We start from the raw sequence: 12,054 nt of genomic DNA on the forward strand, positions 1-12,054 counted from the left end.
AATTTTACCAGGGTTCCCAATGTTCCCCAATCTTAGCAAAAACACTGTCCAATGTCGAAACACACTACATGTACACTGGGCAGCCAGAATGCCACGGGTTGGCTGCGGAACAATAGATTGGATTTGCTATAAACTTAATGGCGATAAGAATAGCAACAAGAGAGACAATCCTATTTAAGATAATGGTGGGGAAGAGATACACAGAGAGTTGGGAATGAGCACTTAATAGAAAGTAAGAGGCAGAGTGCGAGTGATGTCATGTGAGCATAATTGTCCATACAAACAATTTGCTTTCTACTTTAGTGCACCGACAACAAGCCCAAAAATTTGTGACCCTCCCCCTTAGAGGAGCTCAAAAAATTGTGACCCTCCCCCAAACAGAGGCTCAAAAATTTGTGACCCTCCCCCAAATCCCCCCGGCCCTCCCCCCCTGCTAATTTACGTCCAGTCCCTTACAATCTTTAAAAAAAATAGTTATTTATTTACTCACGAGCTAACAGGTTGCCCCAATAACGGGTTTGTTTGAAATAAAATATAACAAATACAAAGTATATAAATAACTAAATAAAACAAAAGACGGACAGGACATTAAACAAAAAATCAAATCAGCAGAACATGACAAACAGACCAAAAAACATCCAGATAAAATTATTACTAGCTATTGTATATTTTTCTGGTGATGATGTTTAAAAAAAACGTACGTAACGAGCAGTGAGCATCGTGCGCCCTCAACGCCCAGGACACTGCAAGACTTTCAAACTCTCCCACAACGCACCTCGTCATAATAGGGTCAAAGTGCATTGCACGGATTACTCGTATTCGAGAAGTCCAGCCTCCAGGCCACTTTAGTCTTTCCACGGTACACTCACTGTGATCGCAAAAAACCTGCAGAGATTCACAAAATGGACAGTCCAAGTGTGGTGTCATCGTTTAGGGGAAAAGACCACGGAGAACGATCAAGTTCCCGTATGTTGGCGTCCACTGCCGCCAAAGAAGTACTGCTGCCAATGCCATCAAGTGCGGTGGAATCCCCCACACTTCCGAAGGCTGACCTGAAGACAATATGCACGCCACAAGGTAATCCCTAGCTGTAAAATTGTAGCGCTGCGGTGAGGCGGTCGGTGAATTTGGTTTTTGTGACTTCGCTCACCAGTAGCGCTACAATGCCGATGGCCCTGTAGAGGTGAAAATAAGCGCACCCCACTGGACCAGGCGCGTTGATGTGAAATGCTACATATTTACTGCAAAACCATGGAGGTAGTACATGTAGTAGGAGCCCTCTACTACCTCTCGTGAATCAAGTTGGCTACCATAGATTTCATTTTATTTCACTATAAATCTCCTTCATTATTATTTTGCCAAAGCATTCATGCCTTTTTATTTCAGTTGGTATTCACGCCCTTTTCGATTCACATATCCAGTGAACAAGGGAAAGCGAGAAAACTGTACGCGATGTTTGGGCCAGATCAGCAGAGTTCACGAAAAGGTCACGGAACTTCTGGTGTGTCTTCGTGATTTTTACGACTCGTTGGGATTGTAGAGTGACCGTGATTTGACACTGGTTTAGAACATGGAAGATTCTAATTTAATGCGGTACATGTTTCGTTTGACGTTCACATTCTGTCTACTGTTAACTTCATATTTGAGTGAAATAGTAGTATTTACAATGTATAGAGAAAGAAAACAGGCGACATTGATTATAATTTATTTGTTGGCTGCGTCAAAAATCATAGACACGATGTATACAATTATGCACGTGAAAAAAAACCCATTTGTATTAAACCGGGGGGCCGGTGTTTTTTTAAAGAAACTGAGGAAATTTGGATATGGGACGTCTGTTCTGGGGTCAAACAAGTTCAGCGAGACATGCATATCATTACTGATCAAGAAAAAGTATCAAAATTTCTGTTAAAAGTTTGTCACATCATACCAACCTCGTCGGGTCAAATAATAAATTCAATTTATTATTTTCTCATGGGAAACTAACAAAAGCAATAAAATGACACCACTATTTGACAACGTGGCAAATTTATATTTATTGCGTTCTATCTTCCTGATGAGAAAAAAAAACTCGACACAATAATGAAGGCATGTTTGCATTCACCGACGCGGGGTCAAGTAGACCCAGCGCTTGTAGCAAATCAAGACAAAAGTCGCCAATGTAGCTATGAAATAGATACAAGGGGGCGATGTCGCTAGTAATCGATTTCTTTGAGCAACCCGTCTAAGCTGGCCTCTGCCGCCTTAATATGCAGCGTGTTTGTGACACCGCCGCCTTGTACGCACCGTGTTTGTTGCAGGAACGTGTCGCCGCCCCATACACACTGTATTTAGTTCTCGTAAAGTGTGACATCACACACTGTGTTTGTAATGTCACCCGTCGCCGCCTAATACACACTCCGTGTTGTGTGTGTATGTGTGTGAACGTGTGAAAGCATTTACTATCAGTGTGTTCTATTCAATTTTATTGTATTCTACAGCGTTCACCGGCAGCTTCTTCCAGCGTTTGGTTGTCTCAGACGTGCAGATTTCCCTGTAAGAAGACTGAAAAATATTGTTAGGGGAGATTAGTTAGACAGATAAGTATGATTTCTTTAGGGTCCAATTGACTTGGGTTGGGGGTCCAATTGACTTGGGTTGGGGGTCCAATTGACTTGGGTCCAATTGCCCAGGGGTCCAATTGACTTGGGTCCAAATGACCAGGGGTCCAAATGACTAGAAAGCATGGTCTGTTTTGAAATGTGTACAAAATGTGAGAAATCTGTTCATTCGGCCACAATGTTCTATGCACCTCTGTCTTTCACAATAAATTGTCAAGTTCAGTGGAGCTGTATAGGGAAGGCTGATAAAGCGCTGACCATTTGGCAGTCTGTCTGGGTTTTTGCGGCGTGTGCCCGCGCACTGCCTGTTTGGCGTCCACTTACACAATGAATGCCGCCATTTCTTCGCGCCCTTTTAAAGGGAGGCTCCGCCTTTAAGAAAGCTAACTGAACAAGGTCAAAGGATTGGTATCTGTTATTACTACCATTGAATTTCCAATGCTACTTTCAGGATATAATCTTTACCAGAAACAATATGATGCTACTAGACAAACCCTTTTAGTGTGCCAGTTCTAGACAAACATTTTTATTCAGCTGTGCCAGTAATGCATGAGAATTTCTTCTGCTGTAAAGATATAGCTATTATTACATATGTACCACAGTTTACTTGCATCGAAGCGCGCGCGTACTACCGGTATTTGCACTGCAGTGCAATACCAAAAACATTATGCCATACCTTTATGTTAATGAGTATTTACCAACTTTGACCCGGAACTATTTTTGTTTGTAAACACAAAAAATGCCGTCTACAAGATTTCATTTCACTTTTGTTCGATGCTCGTTATAGTAAAAGGCATGACATTACAGATTAAAACTATGACAAAGAAAATTGCATGTACTGATTATAGTGTGAGGATGATTTTTAGTATCCGGAAGAGCAGTTTGTTTGTCAGCGAAGCAAAAACATTGACAACGGGCGACGTCCGTTTCTAGCTCCATGAATGCACAGTGACGGCCCTACCCCCCATACCACGGCGGCCATCATACATCGAAACACACGTAACTGCGGGCACAGCGGAGCCAATTAAATAGTTAACATTTTCAGAGTCGTTTTTGCCTGTAGTTTTCTCACCGGCGCGGATATTCCCTGTTTACAATAGAATGTCACTTTTGCATGCAGTTTATATTCTGTGCTTGTGTGTCCTGCTACATGCTACTGATAACAGTGAGCGCTTGTGTGCCACGGTAAAACACTGAAATTTGATCGTTCGACAAGTTACATTTGCCGTATCTTACTCTTAAATTTCCCGTAAAAATCTTCAAACTGTTATTTGTATCGATCATTCAGAAGAATTCGAGCTCAACATGTAAAAACATCAAAAGCGTTCGCTTCCATGTTCAAATTCTCTTCGTTTATCTATGGCATGTTGCTATGTATGTGTACGTGTGAGCGATTGCAAGCAGACTTCGAAGTTCGAACCCTTTGACGTTCCTTTTACGTCATCCTTGATAAACAAGTAAACAATAGTTTAGCCAATCAAAATAGAGGGTGTGGCGGCGTTGACCAATGAAAAGTGAAAGCTGATTCAATGCCTCATTACAGTGATGTCAATGTTATATAACTCCGCAGGGTCGCCCTGAAGCTTTGACAGACAAGTAGTACGCTTGACTAATCGTCGATTCTCTCGATAAATGATGCAAATAAAAGACAGAACATATGTAATAATAACAGAACCCCATGGCCTGTGAGTGCAAGCGCGCCGTACTAGCGGTATTTGCACTCGTGCTGCGGTGTATTCGGCTGTCCTTTCACGAGCGACGCTCGTGAAAGGACTGCCGCTGAATACACCGCAGCACTCTGCAAATACCGCTAGTACGGCGCGCTTGCACTCACCGGCCATGGGGTTCTGTCATATTATACCATGGGCAGTAGTTTCTATGCTGTCTGTGCTGAATCATAATATTGTCTGTTTTCAGAATGTAAGAAAATGTGGACCACTCTTACTAAAGGCAATAAACAGGAGATAATTGGAGAATGGTTTCAAAAGTCAACGCAGAAATTATATCGTGGAGTGCTCAATGGAAATCTCTCTGAGAAAGGTGAGTTCTTTTCTTCCACAAACACTAATGTTGCTATTGACAAGTTTAATACATGTAGTTATGAGAACTGGGCTTCATCCTAGAGAAGAGGACTGTGGGATATGTACCTGCATAGTCACTGATTTCAAGATGGCTGCTGACAGACAAACAGCCTCTGATAAGCTGAAAGTTTGTGCAACCTCTGTCATGACCCAACCACTCCCAAATGCAATTTCTTTCTTTGATAAAATAAGAAAAACCTGCAAGGAGAGAAACAAGACAAATAGCCAAGTATCCTCCAGCAGTTCACATTTCTGTGCTCTCTGGATCTGGTCTGCAAAGAATTTGGTTTTGGTTTTAGGTTGAATAGATGAGAACGTTCAAAATCGCCCAGCACATTAATAGAGGGTTTTCACTAGGGGGGATGGGCAAGGGGCCGAGGGGCAAAGCATGAAATGTTCCCCTCTTGAATCAAAAAAAATGTAAAACATTGATGTGTGAAATACTGCAATCCAGTACAATCTGAGACGTGTTTTCAATTTGATTGCACCAGAGAAAACATTTGAAAATGACATACATGTACATAGAATATCCCAGGAGGACAGTGCGAGAGGGGGGGGTGTCCCCTCCTCTCACATAATAACTTTTGAGAAAATGATTCTTCAATAGTGCAATCTGGTGCAGTCTGAAAGATTTTCAGTTTGTTTTGCATGTAGTAAGACTGTTTGAAAATTATATTCAACACTGATATTTTTATTACATTTTTTGCATGATCAGTGCCCAAGTAAACATATTAAACAATCCAAGAATGGCAATACATTTGTACCCAATAAAAACCAGCTCTCAGCTTACCAAAACTTGCAGATCATAGCCTTTGTAGGAATGGCAGTACTACAAAGATTAAAAATCAATCATCAAAATCAGCCAAAATATCAGTCATTTTAATACTACTCTACTTCATGGAAAACACAGAAATCTAGAGATCTGTTCTGGTCAAAATTATTTTACATAAGTTTTAATGTGTTACAATCATTTTATGTAGTCTCAAACTAATTTTACTAGTACTGTCAATTAATTTTTGTATATTCCTTGATATGATTAAACATATTTTAAATTAATTACTGTAACATGCTGGAATTAATGTTATGTAGAAAAAAATTAATTTTTACTGATATCTTGAATTCATTTTCTATTTTCATGGAAATAATCTGTTAAAATTAATTTTATGTTTTGGAATTAATTTTGTGTAGTCTAGAATTAATTTTATCAGTATATCAAAATAATTTTCCATTTTCTATTCAATTTAACATGCCAAACTAACATAGCTAGAATTAATTTTACTAGTACCTCAAATTAATTTAATGTTGTGGCAGAAATTGTGTGATTGTAGAATGTGACAGCTAATCCCATAGTCCTTTGCGCATGCCTTATCTAATAGCAGCCCATTGGTGCAGTTGCTGAGTTGTCATCAGAGAATGGAATCAAGGAGGATTCTACTAATTTCTGCTCAAACTAAAGTCAGTTTTTCAACTTTTTCTTCCTTCCCAGAATTGAAACTTCAATTCAGCAATTTAGCAGTTGTTCAAGTTCCTATTACCTGCTTTGTGTCCATTTGCTGAAAGTAAATGTAAATGATTCATACATTGCTCTGTTACAGATATGACACTGTTGGTAAACTACTTGTGTCAAAGTGGGCGCATTATAAGGCTGGCAGTCAATAGCAGCCAAAGAGTGACGACATCACAGCCTTCCAGACCTGAATTGATGACATCACAACCCACCGCACCTGAATTGATGACATCACAGCCGACCACACCTGAATTGATGACATCACATGGTAGCACAACTGAATCACCCAGTGTACCCTATCCATGTGGGATTATCGAAGTCAATCAGTTATTAGGATCAGTGACTGATAACCATCTCCTGACAGAAACTGATATTCTGTGCAAACTTCAGCGTAATGCCCAAGCCCATGGTAGATTCTTTGTTGGTTCCACACAATGCAGACGTACATCCGTGAAAAAGAATACATTAGAACCAACTGTTAATAACTTTTTGACCGTTTTGATGCAACATTTATGGTTCCTAGACACCTAACGCAACGATACGATTATGTCACTCAGCAAAGAAGAGAGAATGACACAAATCATTTATACACAGAAGATGACATGGATTTCCAGTCATCCCAGCCTTCACTGTCATCTCACCAAGACAGCAATCAACTAAATGGTACAATACCACAGATTGGAGTAACTGTGAAAGAGGAAAACGATAGCGATGAGAGTGGATTTGAAAGATACTCAGCAGAACAGTTTAGTAACCAGGTAGAAGGAAAGACAATGAGTGCAAATCAATGCATTCAATCTATTAAAAATGAAACCGATTCACATTCAAGTACAGACGGCATCTGTGCTAACAGTACAGCTGACAGCATTGGTTTTGATGACAATGTTGGGGAAGTGTACACATGTTTGAAAACTGCTACAGAAAGAGGTGAGGATGGTACACAGGGAATACATGGAGACAAACAGAGTGAAGCAAACAGCGTAGTGCAAGATACTGGCATCCAAGACCAGAGAGATGAAAATGTTGAAATGGATGACAGCAATGAAGAGTTGGAAGAGAATGGAGATCATAGAGAGTCAGATGGTGATGAGACACACGGACAGCACGCGTTTCTATCTGACAAAGATGATGATAATTCCGTGGCAAAGGAAGGTGGGTAAAGATGCAAATTGTTGGTTTAATTCCTAAGAGTTCCATTCATTTCATAAAAGTTCAGATATCTCAAAACATGACATTGCTAATATCCTGAACTACTAGTACTACAATATTATTATTAAACTGTGTGTCATTTATTCTGTATTTTTGCTACAATGTAACAATGTAGACGTAATACATGTTTGCATGGTGGGGATTTGAACATACCCCAGGTATTTGTTTGTGTCCTGGTATAGGGTGGGTTTTGAAATGCTTTTGAGAGTATTTAGATGGCAATTTTAAGTTTAAGGGAATTTTTTTCCCCAAGTTTTGCTTAATTTTCTTCAAAACTATGTTTTGAAGAAACTCTAATATAAACTAAATTATATTTTTATTTCTCATTTAGGTTTGTTAAAATGATTAAATTTGTGTAAGCAAAATTTTTGGGTTGCTTATGTTTCTTGAAACACTGTTTCTGATCCACTGGTGTAATATATCTTTAAAATTCAATATTTAGCTTTATGGTTGCCTTCATTAATGCTATGGTATCAGAATCACTACTTTATCATTTGGCATAAGAATATACAAATTTGTGCATTTTCTGAGTGTAAAGTTCATTACAAAATCTGTTGTCTGCACTGCACTGCATATCATATCTTGAAAAGCTCAATCTGGACTTGTAAAAGGAAAACACACTTTACATGTAAGACATATCTGAGAAACTACGTCTTTCTCAAGCTATGACTTTCCTGTGAATTTAGTTTTAGAGCTCTACATGGCAATTCTACTAGTGTTTTTTTAGCAAAAACAAACAGTAGAATAATATCGTTCACTTGGTTGTTTCAAGAAAGTTTCCTTTTCCTAATGTAATTGTTTAAAAAAACATAAGCTTGGTGAATGGGAAAGAGTGGAAATGATTAATTCTGAAACTAACTCCTCTATACCACATGGGATGGCTTAAGGTAAGTTGGCTAGCACTACCTGTACATATGCAGAAACTGTATAGTTCTAAAAACTAACTCCCCTGTACCACCAGTGTTCGCGGTCAATTTTTTTTCAATGCATTTCACGTACGCAAAGGGTTGGCAAAAATGCGTATGTCGTCATGTGAATGCGTAACAGCCGCCACTTCCGCATTCAACCCAGGGCGAAAATGAGGCAAATTAATTTTGGTTGACACAGGAAATAATTTTTCACGATAATTGAGACGTTTTTAATAAATGTAACATCATGAAATCTTGATCATACAGAGAAACAAGTCTGAATGAAAAATACACAAAACAGTGAACTGTGATAACACATCATGCGTCGTCATACACTGCAGTGAAAGCGCGTAGTTCTTGTATTGTAACTACCGGTAACACCGTAACTAACAGTCGTAAAACTTGAAAATCATATCAAAGAGAAGTTTCTATTTGCATGTGAAGTGAAAATTCAAACAGGTATCTCTAGAATATAACGGGGTTTCTATCGTCTCGCACAGTGAAAATTTTTATTGCTCGGTCAAAACGAAAGTCTGCAACCGATGGCCCTTCCATAGTGTGACGCATCAGATTATCGGCATTCTCATCGCCCAGTTGATTACGTCGTGCGGTGAGTACACTCAACACTGTTTTGGAAACTGAATCCCCGTTCGCAGGGCACGTAAGAAACCGGAATCACTAGAGCTATGCAGGATAACAATCGGAACATGAGAAATAGCTCTCCATATTCATTTATCAGAATACGGCAAGATTCGCAGAAATTGGGACGTCCGTTGGCACGCAAAGTCAGTTTAATTTGAGTAAACCCTGCTTGCAAATCACGTCCGACCGCGGGTCATCCGGGTACTTGTGGGTATTTAAGTCATTTTTGCGTCACAGCGCCATATTCAAAGTTTCAATATACATAAATGATATAAGTTTTAGTTCTGCTTTTTCCAAAAAACTTCTGTATCATTCGGTCTTCTGTATCGTCGGATTTCTCATTCACCTTGCTCGTATGCGTTACACCTACTGATGTCACTCCGCGGTCGAGGGGCTGGCGTTGAGAACTTTATCGAGGCAAGTTAGTAGATCGGTACATTCCCCAGGGTACATTCCCTAGGAAAACGTGCGTTCGATCAAATGAGTAATGCATTCACGCCTCGTATTTGCATAACCATCAATATGATTGGCAGCTGCGTACGTTAGGGCATCGCCTTTGTAAACTGATTCGCTCAAAATGTTGCAATTTCAGGCGACACCACGTGTTGTCGGTAGGTTGCAATCTCGGAAATAACAAAGCAAAGTTGTGGGGAAATAATTTTAGCTCAACGTGTTACAATTTCAAGCCATGAGAATAACTGTTGCAATTTTGGTGGGTGAGTCAATGGACAAGACAACACGTAGTTGACAAAATAGCGCCCACAGTCAAACGCATTGCCTCCAGAAAAATGCGTACGAAAAAATTCCAGTGCGTATAATACGCACTTTTTTGCGTAACCACGAACTCTGACCACATTGGATGGTTTAAGGTAAGTTGGCTAGCACTACCGGTACATGTACCGTATGCAGTACTGTATAGTTCTGAAACTCAATCCACTGTACCACATTGGATGGCGCAAGGTGAGGTAGCTGACACTAGGCAGTGTTGTAGTTGTAATTCTGAATCTGAATATGTTGTACCACCAGGAATGGCTAGGTAAGTTGTTTCACACTGGGCAATAAACTCAATCCACTGTACCACCCAGGATGGCTAGGTAGGTTGGCTAACACAAGGCAGTGCTGTATTTGTAATTCTAAAACTCAATCTGTCATACCACCAAGGATGGCTGGGTAAGTTGGCTGGCAACTGGCTGTGTTGTATTTGTAGTTCTGAAACTCAATGTGTCATACTACCTAGGATGGCTAGGTAGGTTGGCTAACACAAGGCAGTGCTGTATTTGTAATTCTAAAATGTAATTTGCTAAACCACCTGGGATGGCTAGATAGGTTGGCTGGCAACAGGCTGTGTTGTATTTGTAGTTCTGAAACTCAATCTACTGTCCCACGTGGTAAGGATGCCATTGCAGTGGGTGCAGTAGTTATGAACCTGGGTCTAAGTAGTCGCTGCGCTAAAAATGATGCCAACGCAGGATTATCTGGATGCATTGACTAAAGACCAAGTATTTTGATGAAAATTCCACTGTTGGCGACGCTAACAAGCCAGGTGCTAGCAAAGGTAAGAATTTTATGCTACCTCTATGGTATTTTTGTGTAGAACATTGTATAAAGTAGTCCATACAGTGTAGAACATGCTAGAGAGTGTACCAGGAAAGGTTCTATAATTAATTTAGACCAAGGAAACTGGTACATGGACTTGGCTTTGTCCATCCATGTGTCCATCCGTCCCTACGTCAACACAGGTATCTCTCTTACAGCCTCTATCCTCAACTATATTGTCATGCGCCCTCAACAGTCTTTCTAGCAAGCGAGGCTCACCGAGCCAGCCGGGTTATAGTGGAACACCAGCTTTGCTCGCCTCATCTGCTGAGGGCAGTATTATAGTCTGAGGTGTAGCCAGCGAGGAGCTGTGAGAAAGTCTAGGTACAAGGATAATGTACCATGTCACACATATGCATTTCCATTGTTTTGGATGTTGGGTGTATAGATTACTGCTAGTTTGCATAATAACATTTGAGAAAGCGTTATGTTTCTAGAGAGACTGTGCCACATTTAATGCAATTTTTTACAGATATTGGTTATACAGATGTCTAATAGTGCACAAAGACATAAGGCAGTGCTTTGTCAATAAATTGCTAATTTGAATATTCAATGAATTTCGTAATTATATATGTCACGAAACTCTGACTCCTAGATTATATGATGAAACTTGATACAGATAGTAAGTGAATACAATCAGCAGTACCATGTCAATTAATTGCAAACTTGCATTGCTGATTAATTTTCGTATTAACGTGGTACAACTTGAAACACCACTGCAAATTTGATAGAACTTGGTACAGATGTTAAGCTCACTATGTTGTAGTGACATGCAAGGACATTTAGCAGTATCTTGCTTGTTTGCATATTAAAAGTTTTTGTAATTAGGTAGATATATCCAGAAATACTGCATCAACTTTGATAAAGACTTGGTACAGTTGTTGAGCTCACAGTCATGAAATGGTTTACAAAGACACTCAGCAGTGTCATGACAATTAATTGCTAATTTGCATACCAGTATGTAACGAACTTTCATAATATGCATGTCCATAAATATGGCATCAATTCTGGTAAAACATATGGTAGTACTGATATTGATAGTGTGCAACTTGTTTCATCTGGGGGGGGGGGGATTTCCCTCTGTTGACATGTTTGTACCCTCCAGTAATTTGTCAAGGGGGACCAGCCCCTCTTGAAATGGTGCCAGTCACACCTTAGAGATGTACAAGTAGAGAACATAATCTTGTGAAATCCCCTTAAATTTTCTGGTAAATGGGTTAAATCACCCTTGTTGATGCCATCCTGGATGAAACACTGAGTGTTAAAAGAAATTCACATATTTAATAAACATTTTGCAGTATCATGTCATTAAAATGCTAATTTGCATATTTAATAAACTTTCTTAAAAGTTTGTGTGACATGTCTAGAAATGCTGCATCAAATTTGATGAAACGTGGTACAGAGGTTGATATCACAGTGCGATAATAGCTTGCAAAGACATTTAGCAGTGTCATATCAGGTAATTGCTGATTTGCATATTTAATTAATTTTCATCAATGAATTTTATAATA

General features: G+C 39.6%; 1 protein-coding gene across 1 annotated transcript; it reads left to right on the top strand.

Moving 5' to 3' along the window:
- Window positions 1–961: 961 nt before the first annotated feature.
- Window positions 962–7,341, top strand: LOC139123555 (uncharacterized). Its single transcript, XM_070689728.1, has 3 exons — window positions 962–1,077; window positions 4,518–4,640; window positions 6,277–7,341. The coding sequence occupies exons 1-3, from the start codon at window positions 969–971 to the stop codon at window positions 6,717–6,719; spliced, it is 675 nt and encodes a 224-aa protein (XP_070545829.1). The 5' UTR covers window positions 962–968; the 3' UTR covers window positions 6,720–7,341.
- The last annotated feature ends 4,713 nt before the right edge of the window (window positions 7,342–12,054 follow it).

The sequence above is a fragment of the Ptychodera flava genome (genome assembly GCF_041260155.1).
Source record: "Ptychodera flava strain L36383 chromosome 23 unlocalized genomic scaffold, AS_Pfla_20210202 Scaffold_23__1_contigs__length_28996876_pilon, whole genome shotgun sequence".
Lineage (NCBI taxonomy): Eukaryota > Metazoa > Hemichordata > Enteropneusta > Ptychoderidae > Ptychodera > Ptychodera flava.

What these genes read in the sequence shown, in the direction of transcription:
- LOC139123555 (XM_070689728.1), top strand. Translation starts at nt 969, where the DNA reads ATGTTGGCGTCCACTGCCGCCAAAGAAGTACTGCTGCCAATGCCATCA. An exon ending in GACAATATGCACGCCACAAG is followed by an intron (nt 1,078 to 4,517) that starts GTAATCCCTAGC and finishes GTCTGTTTTCAG; the next exon opens with AATGTAAGAAAATGTGGACC. An exon ending in TGGAAATCTCTCTGAGAAAG is followed by an intron (nt 4,641 to 6,276) that starts GTGAGTTCTTTT and finishes GCTCTGTTACAG; the next exon opens with ATATGACACTGTTGGTAAAC.